Source organism: Neopelma chrysocephalum, unplaced genomic scaffold, assembly GCF_003984885.1.
Source record: "Neopelma chrysocephalum unplaced genomic scaffold, ASM398488v2 Primary Assembly neopelma1_219, whole genome shotgun sequence".
Lineage (NCBI taxonomy): Eukaryota > Metazoa > Chordata > Aves > Passeriformes > Pipridae > Neopelma > Neopelma chrysocephalum.
The window spans coordinates 123,455-133,881 of NW_020897881.1; the positions used below are offsets into that span (position 1 = coordinate 123,455).

The 10,427-nt window shown below is 51.3% G+C and overlaps 1 protein-coding gene across 5 annotated transcripts in view; it reads right to left on the reverse strand.

Annotated features, from left to right (window-relative positions):
* Positions 1-1,328: 1,328 nt before the first annotated feature.
* SMIM11A (small integral membrane protein 11A) overlaps positions 1,329-10,427 on the reverse strand; it is a 9,424-nt gene continuing 325 nt past the window's right edge. Inside the window, exons 1-4 of one of the 5 annotated variants that reach the window (XM_027703278.1) lie at positions 8,826-8,938; positions 5,302-5,392; positions 3,150-3,330; positions 1,329-1,527 (exon numbers count right to left, since the gene is read on the reverse strand). In XM_027703278.1, the coding sequence (XP_027559079.1) occupies positions 3,163-3,330; positions 5,302-5,322 (189 nt within the window). In that variant the 5' untranslated portion in view covers positions 5,323-5,392; positions 8,826-8,938 and the 3' untranslated portion in view covers positions 1,329-1,527; positions 3,150-3,162. Of the gene's footprint in view, positions 1,528-3,149; positions 3,331-5,301; positions 5,426-5,497; positions 5,521-8,825; positions 8,939-10,427 lie in introns of those variants that run through there. The other 4 variants (XM_027703277.1, XM_027703279.1, XM_027703275.1 and 1 more) reach the window with 4 other exon arrangements.

Here is a 10,427-nt window from a genome sequence, read left to right on the forward strand (position 1 = left end):
TATTATTATTATTATTATTATTATTATTAAAAAATCTACTCTCGAGAGTCTAAAAATTCCAGATTGGGGACAATATTCCTGCAGTGTTTTGTGCTCCAGTCTCCAGGGAGACAGAAGGAAAAGCAGATTTGAGGCCTCACTGCAGTTCCCGGGGAGCGACTCCAGTGGGAGCAGCTGGAATTCCAAGGCTTCTCCATCCCTTCTCCAAGGTCCTCCATCCTCCAATTCCAAGGTCCTCCATCCTCCAATTCCAAGGCTTCTCCATCCCTTCCCTCCCCACTCCCCCGGCACCTCCGGAAGGCACAAGGATCCAGGAAGAGCTGGATAATGGAAAAGTGAGTGGGAATGACAAGGAAGCAGGAAGGCAAAAGTTTCCAAAGGCTGCTGGTGCCCAAGCCTTCAGTTCTGGGTTTCTATAGATCTGTACAGATATTTATATCTATTTATATATATTTATATCTATTTATATCTATTGATGAACCTCCCTCTGCTCTGGAGCCAGGCTGGGAATGCTGGGGGAGTTCACCTGGAAAAGAGAAGCATCCAAGGAAACCTGAGAGCCCCTTCCAGGGCCTAAAGGGGCTCCAGGAGAGCTGGAGAGGGACTGGGGACAAGGGATGGAGGGACAGGACACAGGGAATGACTTCCCAGTGCCAGAGGGCAGGGTTAGATGGGATATTGGGAAGGAATTCTTCCCTAGGAGGGTGGTGAGGGACTGGGATGGAATTCCCAGAGAAGCTGTGGCTGCCCCTGGATCCCTGGAAGTGTCCAAGGCCAGGTTGGATAAACTTGGAGCAACCTGGGCTGGTGGAAGGTGTCCCTGCCCATGGCAGGGGGTGGGAATGGAGGAGCTTTAATGCCCCTTCCAACTCAAACCATTCCAGGATTCCAAAATTCCATGACCAAGCTGGCTTATCCCCCAGGATGTGGTGCTATTGCAGGAAGAGCTGAGGAGTAAACAAACAGCCAAAAATTCTATTTTATCAGAATAAAATCCTGCCATAAAACTTCCTCAGAGGTGACCCCGTGATTTACAGGAATCCAAGGAATTCCTGGATGCACCAAGGGGTTTTCCTGGCAAAGCTCCTCTCCTGGTTCTGTTCCTCTGGTTCTACCAAGGGCCCCCAGGATTGACCCCCTTGCAGGAACGAGCTGCTCTGAGAAGCTGCACAGAATCCTCTCCTTTTCCTTCTGCCTCTCCATGAACCTTGTGCTCATCCCTGATGGATTCAGAGATGCTTTTCCCTTTAAACCCAACCACCTCCTGGCAGATATTCCTTAAAAACTGCCTCCCAATCTTTTAAACAAGCAGCAAACGAGGCCAGGGATTTATTTTTTTTTAACAAAGGGGTTTTTTATTGCACAAATAGAGGCTGAAATCCTTCTCTGTCCATGGAAAAAACGGAGATCCAGGAGAAGTGAACGTTTCTCTCCAGGGTTTTTTTCCTCTGACACATCCTTCATCTCCAGGAAGGCTTCATCCTCCTGGGAAAGGAATCCAGTGGGAGCTGCCAAGCGTCAGGAATTCTGCAGGGTGAGGAGAGAGAAGTGAGAGCACCAGGAATGAATCTGCTGTGGGAGAATTCCCTCCCTCCTCTGTATCCCAGTACAGAAGGACACGCCTGAGGGATGGCAGAATTTGGGAATGCCAAGGCCCCCTGGGTGTTCCCTGTGAAATCAGGGATGTTTTAATGCCATTCACCAGGGGGGATGTCACAGGCTGGACATCCCACAGGCTCATCCCTGCTGCAGAAATCCCTTGGGATGTGGGCTCTCCAACAGAATTCCCTGATACACACACAGCCTGGAATCACAGAATCATGGAATGGGTTGGGTTGGGAGGCAGCTTAAAGCTCATCCAGTGCCACCCCGTGCCAGGGGCAGGGACACCTTCCATAGGCCCAGGGTGCTCCAATCCTTATCCATCCCTGCAATTCCAGGGATTGGGATCACTCTGGTGAGTGATCCCAAGCAACAGCTTTGCTCCCTTGCAGGGCAGCTCAATTTTAGGGATAAAATTCCATGTAATCATTTAAATTGTAATGTGAATTGTAATTTAAATAGTAAAATGTAACAAGGATAAAACTCCTCTGGCTCCGCCTTCTCCCATTTTCCACAAGATTCTGGAAAACTGATTCCCAAGAAAAGCTCCAAATCTGCCTCAAAACCAAACCCTCCCTCGGAGCCAAACAGGAGACTTGAATTCATTTTTGGTTGTGTTGGTTTTTCCCTTTGCAAATGGTTTATTCCCAGGGTTATTCCTCATTTCTAGGCATGATTCCCAACCCTCCTTGCAGGGAATAAAGCAGGGAGAAGGCTGGAAATAAAAGCTCCTGAACATTTTGAAAGGTTGGAACTGTTTTTAGATGTGGAGTGGAAATCAAGTTTTTTTAGCTGAATAACACGACATCAAACTCCCCCTGAGCTCACACGGGGCAGGAAGAGAATGATAAAAATTCCCATTTTTTTTTTGCATAACAGGGAGCAAAATGATACCAAAAAAATCACAAAGAAGTCAGGGAATAGAATCTGAGCACCAGGCAGGACTCATTTTAATAATGGATTTGATCCAAGACTGCTTAAACTTGGAAAACAGGGAAGGAATTCTGCACGTGGGGAACAAAACCCCTGAATTTTAAGGAATGTGATGTTCATTTTGTTCTTTTTGTGCTGAGAGATGAGCAGTTTTCTCAGTTCATTATTATATATGGTGGATGTTACACCAAATAACCTGTTCCTTGGCATGGAATTTGGCCTTTCCAGCTGAACTCCCAGCTTGGCAATGATTTAACTAATCCAGAGTGGCTGATTATTTCCTCATTAATTATGTGACTCGAGGCCAAGAGCTCTGATTGCATTTCCTGCCCAGTTTCACCCTCTCTTCCTGCCCCAGGATTTCCTGGGCCTCAAAATCCAGGGAGATAAGGAGCAGGGAAGGAATATTGTGCTTAAGATACCCTCAAACCTGAGCGTGGCTGCCAAGTTTCACTGGAATTCCAACAAAGATGGGCAAGATCTGAGTGTGCAAATCACAAATGTCACAAAGACTCAGCTAGTGATGGTTCAAATTGCACAATTTAAATCAAAAATAATGGGATTAATATGTCAGTGCCACGAGGGAAGAGCAGGATGTGGGATAAATTCCATACCTGAGGGATTCCTTCAATCCTCCTTCTTCTCTGCTTCTCTTTTCAGCTTCTCCTCCCGTTCCCTCTTCAGTTTTTCCTCAATTTTTTTGCTCTGGTACATTTTCACTCCAGCAAATGCCAAGCAGAGGATCAATGTTTTAGCTGCCAAAATGTACATCAGCAATGGGAAATTCTCCAGAGCCTGGAATGCCAAAGAATAGATGGAAGCACTGACTGGAACACTTGGATAATTCCAAATGGATTTACAGGGATGTTCTAAAGCTCCCCTCCAAGCATTTATCCAGGTGCTGAAAATGCTCCTCTGTCCAAGGGTTTTTATTCCTGCAGGGAACTTTAAAGCAGCAGATCAACAATTAGGGGAAAAACCAAAGACAAATCCCCTTCACTCAAGTTGTACCTGAATTTAAAAAAAAAAAGGAGAAGCCCCTTGGGACAGGTCTGGGTTGGTTTTGCTTGTTTTGCAGCAAAAATGGAATATTCCCAGGACCTGGAGGTGGAAAAGGGCTTGGGCTGGATGAGCCTTGGGGGTCCCTCTCAGCTCAGGATATTCCATGATTCCACAATAACACTGTGAACTTGGAATATTCTCTGTGCCCTCAACCTTCCAGCACCTCACAAAGCTGCCTGGACATCATCAAACTACTGGATTTGGGAAAAGCCTTGGATCCAGAGGCCATTAGTGTCCAGAAAAACAACAGCAGCCTCCTCAGGTATTAAAAGTGGGAATCTGTCCAAGTCAACAGCTCTGCAACAGCAGGAAAATAAAGGCAGGGCTGGGGGTTGGCACTGCTGTCCTGAGAAATGGCTTGATGAACATGTTAAACTGTTAATCATGGAATCATGGAATGGTTTGGGTTGGAAGGGACCTTAAAGACCATCTTGTTCCAACCTCAACACCTTCCAATATCCCAGATTGCTCCAACCTGGCCTTGGACATTTCCAGGGATCCAGGGGCAGCCACAGCTTCTCTGGGAATTCTATCCCAGCCTCTCCTCACCCTCACAGCCAACAATTCTTTCCCAATATCCCATCTAACCCTGCCCTCTGGCAGTTTGAAGCCATTCCCCCTTGTCCTGTCCCTCCAGCCCTTGGAAATTGTCTCTCTCCATCTTTCCTGGAGCCCCTTCAGGCCCTGCAAGGCCACAATCAGGTCACCCCAAAGCTTCTCCTCTCCAGGCTGAACAATCCCAGCTCTCCCAGCCTTTCCTCCCAGCAGAGCTGCTCCAGCCCTGGGAGCCTCCAAGAGGTCACTGCACGAGGTCCCTCAACCATTGCTGGGCCTCACACACGACCCTGCAGAGCCTTTGTGGCCCCCAAACACCAAAAATACACAGTGGGGAAACCCCCTGCAGGAAGAGAAGGAGCTGAGGGAAAAGCCTGGGAAGAGGGAAAGCAGGAGGACAGAGCAGTGCCCGGGGCTGAAGTGTCCCAACAGCAAATCCTGGGGCCACAGAGACCACCTGGAGCAAGGAAGGACAAGGACAAATCCCTGAGAGTGTGGTGGGAAAACAACCCCTGCCCTGGGCAAGGAAACCACCTTCCAACACAGAACCCACCCACTGCTGGCAATAGCAGCAATTCCCTGCTTTAGGAATTCCCTGCTTCAGGAATTCCCTGCTTCCTCACAGGGAATCATTCCAATTCTTAAGAATTCCTCTTATTATTTTGCAGAGCTCATCTTCACCCTTCTTCCCTCTGGGTCACCAGAGATGGAGCTGCATCTCCATCCACCCCCCGGAAAGCAGAGAAATGCTTTTAAAACACAGGAATTCCCAACAACTGGCACAAAGAGTCGTTCCCAGCATCCCACGGGATGACTGACGGGAGCTCTCGGCCAATATTTGACTTTCCAGGGGAGATTAGATTCAGCTTTTCATTGAATACACACAGAAAGTGTGCAGTGCAAGGCACTTCTTTCACAGCCAGCAGGCTGGAGCTGCTCCCTTTTGGAGATTATCACCTTATTATCCAGTGGAATTTGGAAATCCTGAGTGAATCTCCTGGGAAAGGACACGGGGAAAGGTGAGTTTCTCTCCGTAATTATTTCCTATTGGAAAAGCAGGGCAATTTTTGTTCTGAATCAAAGCAACAGCAGAGATTTTACAGATTTTTTTACAGACACAGCAGCTTTAGGAATGTGGAAGAGCCTCACCTTCCAGTTGAATGCCACCATCTCAGCTGCAGGGTGACACCGACTCCGGCACACGTCACACTCCTGAAGTCACACAGAGGGGCGGGATCATCTTGGAAAAATGGGAATTAAAGCCAAATCAGATCTTGGAGAAACGGGAATTAAAGTTAAAAGAGAATTACACAACCTGCTTCCACCCAGCAGGACAACCCTGCACCTCCAGTGGGTTCATGTGCCCGGCGGTGTCTCAGCTTCCCAAATGACCCCCCCCCGGGCTTTTTGGGAGCTGAGTGACAGGAGCAGCTTCCCTGTGGAAGGACAGGGGGTTTGACAGGCCCTGGGCAGGTGGCAGGGCTGGGATTCCACGGCCCAGCAGCTCCCCCTTGGAAAACACAGCTTTGGGAAGCTCCACCCCGTGCCTGGGTGGTGTCTGAGAGCTCCAGGACACCAAAGCACCCAGAAGAGCTTCTGGTGGTTTCCCAGCCCACCTGCCCTGTTTGGAGCCTGGATGTCCAATAAATTTGGGAATCTACTCTGATTTACCACTTCTCCTTGATTTACTAATGAATTAACTCCTCCACAATAAAACTATAACTTCAATTAAATCCTCCACTGTGAAAATAACCCATAAGCAAAGTCACCACACCCTGGGTGGGCAACACACATTCCAGGGATGAGTTCCCAGGTTGGGAAGTGCCTGAGAAAGCAGGAGTCAAATAACTGTTCTGCTCAGACAGCAGATGTTCTGATTTCCCCAGCCAGGGAATCCTCTTCCCTCCTTTTCCCTCCCTTCCTGCTGGGACATCCCCCTGGAGAGACACTCCAGAGGTCTCTGTTATGGAGATCCAACTATATCCAAGTTCCCTTATTTTTCTGTTGAGGAAATGTCAGGACAGGTGTGAACTAAGGAGTGTTGCACCTCCAAACCCAGGTGTTTGGACTTCATGGCATCATGGAATCACACCCTGGTCTGGGTTGGAAGGGACCTTAAAGACCATCTGGTTCCAACCCTGGACACCTTCCACTCTCCCAGGTTGCTCCAAAGCTTCAACCTGGCCTTGGACACTTCCAGGATGGGGCAGCCACAGCTTCTCTGGGAATTCTATCCCAGCTCCTCACCACCCTCACAGGGAAGAATTCCTTCCCAACATCCCATCTAACCCTGTTCTCCTCCAGCTTAAAACCATTCCCCTTGTCCTGGCGCTCCAGACCCTTGGAAAAAGCTCCTCTCCATCTTTCTTTTAGGAATTTCTGATGTTGCCTCCACAATTCCAGCAACCATTCAGACATGAAGTCCCCTGCCTGATGGGCACAGGAAAAATCCCACAGCAGAGCAGAACCTGGTTCCCAGGGCAGGATTCAGAAGGTTTTGGATGCTCCTCAAAAATCCAAGTGACCCAAACCTGACCCAATCCAAAGGGGTGTCCTCACCTCAAAACACTCACTTGGCTCTTGGTTGGGATTATTCAGCCAACACTGCTGGAATATTCCAGTTCTGCTGAGAGAGGAGCTGGAATCTGCCTGGATTGTGTGTCCCTCAGGAGTCACACAGGATGGGAAGTAAAGAAATTCTCCCTTTGTTCTCAAGAGTGGGGTTTTGATCCAAAATCATAAAATCATGGACAGGTTTGGGTTGGAAAGGACCTTAGAGATCATCTCATTCCAACTCTGGAAAACTTCCACTAGCCCAGGTTGCTCCAAGCCTTGTCCAACCTGGCCTTGGACACTTCCAGGGATGGGACATTCCCATCCTCTCTGTGCCAGGGCCTCATCACCTTCACAGCCAAGAATTTCCTCCTCAAATCCAATCTAACCCAGCCCTCCTTCAGCTCAAAGCCATTCCCCCTTGTCCTGTCACTCCATGCCCTTGTCCAAAGTCTCTCTCCAGCCTTCTTTATAATCCCAAAATGTTTCCTGTGAGAGCTGACACTTGGGATGTCTGTTCCATGCTGCATTCCCACATCCTGTGCCACCAACCTCCAGTGGCCAAACACTTCTCCTCATTCCATCTCTTGGCTCTTCCAGGCCCTTCTGGAATATGAAACCCCAGGAGTGAAAAACGTGGGTGAAGCTGGAGCACAGGGCAGGGAGAAGAAAGTGGGAAGAGGAGGGAAAAAGCCAGGATTTTGCCCAGAGATGTTGTGGATTCCCCATCCCTGGAAGTGCCCAAGGCCAGCTTGGACAAGGCTTGGAGCAACCTGGGTTAGTGGAAGGTCTCCAGGATTGGAACTGGATGATCTTCAAAGTCCATTCCAACCCAAACCATTCCAGGGTTCTCTGACAATCCAACATTTCTCGGCGCTGGGGTTGTCAGTCCACGAGCACGAAGCTCAGACGCCCAAGGTTGTGGTATCTTAAAAGCCTGCAGGCAAATAAACAGCTGGAATTTCGTGTTTGCCTTTTCCTGAGGCTGATAAAGGCCCAGATAGGAGCTGGGAACACATGCACAGGCAGGCATTGTTCATTCCCCAGGCAAATCCCTGGCCAAACACTCCTGGGCCCCACAGAAGGTCGGGGTTACCTTCACTGCCAAGCAAGGAGGCCTCGTGTGGAGCCACGTGAGGGAGAAACAGGAGCTGCCTGAAGCCCTGCCACATATTCCAGGATGGATGCTCCATGAGAATCCAACATGGCATTAAATGGTATCAGTCTCCCATGTATTCCCTGGGATTGCAGCTCCCAATCCCTCCCTGTTCCCTCAGGGGTGCAGATCAAACTCCTGCAGAGGGAGAGGCTTTGCCCACATCCCACCTCAGCACTGCACTGGAAGTTCTCTGGGAGCTCCCAAACGCTGTGGGATCCTCTGGGTCGTGTCCTCAGCGGGGCCAAGGGTTGCACCAAATCCAGGGAGGGCTGCACCAAATCCAGGGAGGGCTGCACCAAATCCCAAGCCTGGCTTAGCTGATCCCAGCCCCAGGATCTCTGCACGACGTTGTGCAACACCGACCGTCCCAGCTGGGCCCCGGTGAGATGGGAAGCCTGTGGTGGAGCCCAGAACTGAATCCAGGTCTCTCAGCCACTGGATCACAGCTCCAGTCCACCACAGGGAGCACATCCCAGCCCACCTCCCGTGGCATTGTTGGCCAGAGCATGGACTGACCACCAGAGAACATCCACACGACCACGTGGGAACTCACCGACCCACTGGAGTTGTCTTGGTTGGACATCCCGCTCTGCCAACAATTCCAGCCACCCAACTAACCCTGGGACATTCCTTTGGGAATTTCTGAACAGCTCCATTGGATCCACTTGGTTACAAAAGTCAGGAGGCCTCAGAGAGCACCAACCCACTGACTGCTCTGGAAGGGGATGTGCTGAGCTGGAAAAGGGGTTTCATTCCTCAAGGACAGGCTGGATGGGGCTTGGAGCAACCTGGGCTAATGGAAGGTGTCCTTGCCTGTGGCAGGGAGTGGAATGAGATGGGATTTAAGGTCCCTCCCAACCCAAACCACTCCATGGTTCTGATTTTTGATCAACTGAAGGAACCCAAGGTTCCAACTGAAAACAATTAAATAAACATCAAGAGCCATGTAAGATCTTCACACCTGACAAAGCTGAAATGAAAACATCAGGGATCCCTCTGGCAGCTCCTCACATGCTCCAAACTGTGGAAAATAAGAAGGGAGCAGATGGGATGGATCAGTCACAGTGCCTGGATTAAAGTCAAATCCCAAGCAAAATGCCAGTGGCACCTCAGCTGTTCCATCCTGGCTCCCAGGGCAGCATCAGGGCCGGGAAGAAGATCCCAGGGCTGGAGCCCCTCTGCTCTGGAGCCAGGCTGGGAGAGCTGGGGGGGTTCACCTGGAGAAGAGAAGGATCCAGGGAGAGCTGAGAGCCCCTTGCAGGGCCTAAAGGGGCTCCAGGAGAGCTGGAGAGGGACTGGGGACAAGGGATGGAGGGACAGGACAAGGGGGAATGGCTTCCCACTGCCAGAGGGCAGGGATAGATGGGATATTGGGAAGGAATTCCTGGCTGGGAGGGTGGGGAGGCCCTGGCACAGGTTGCCCAGAGAAGCTGTGGCTGCCCCTGGATCCCTGGAAGTGTCCAAGGCCAGGTTGGAGCAACCTGGGCTGGTGGAAGGTGTCCCTGCCCATGGCAGGGGGTGGGATGAGATGATCCTTAAGGGCCTTTCCAGCCCAAACCCTGGTGTGGTTCTGTCCCACCTTGGGAAGGGTCTGCAGGAGGCACCTCCCCTGAGCCCATCCCAGGGCTGGAAAACAAGGAATGGGGACTGGAGAGCAAGGAAGGGGTGGGGAGAGTAAGAGAGGGGGTGGAGAACAAGGAAAGGGGGTGAGGAGCAAGGAAGGTGAGATGGAGAGTAAGGAAGAGGGATGGAGAGCAAGGAAGAGGGAGGGAGAGCAAGGAAGAGGGATGGAGAGCAAGGAAGAGGGATGGAGAGCAAGGAAGAGGGATGGAGAGCAAGGAAGAGGGATGGAGAGCAAGGAAGAGGGATGGAGAGGAAGGAAGAGGGATGGAGAGCAAGGAAGGGAGATGGAGAGCAAGAAGGGGGTATGAAGAGCAAGGAAGAGGGGAAGGAGATCAAGCAAGGGGGGGTGGAGAACAAGGAAGAGGGATGGAGAACAAGGAGAGGGCTGGAGAGCAAGGAAGAGGGATGGAGAGCAAGGAAGAGGGATGGAGAACAAGGAGAGGGCTGGAGAGCAAGGAGGGGTCGTTGAAAAACAAGGAAGAGGGATGGAGAACAAAGCCTGGAGGGCAAGGAAGGGGGTCTGGTGAAGACGGAGGGGGGGCTGGAGAGGGAGGAAACAAGGAAGGGAAGGGGGAGAAGAACAAGGAAGGGGGTTGAAGAAAAAGGGGGAGGGATGGAGAGCAAGGAGGGGGTGGAGAAGGGTCAGAGGAAGGTCGGCTGGGCAGGAGGACAGGCAGGAGGACAGGCAGGGGTGGGCAGGAGGTCAGGCAGGGCAGTCAGGGCAGGCAGGAGGACAGGCAGGGCGGGCAGAAGGACAGGCAGGGCGGGCAGGGCAGGGAGGAGGACAGGCAGGGCCAGGCAGGAGGACGGGCAGGAGGACAGGCAGGGCGGGCAGGAGGACAGGCAGGAGGGCAGGCAGGAGGACAGGCAGGAGGGCAGGCAGGAGGACAGGCAGGACAGGCAGGAGGACAGGTAGGACAGGCAGGGCGGGCAGGAGGAC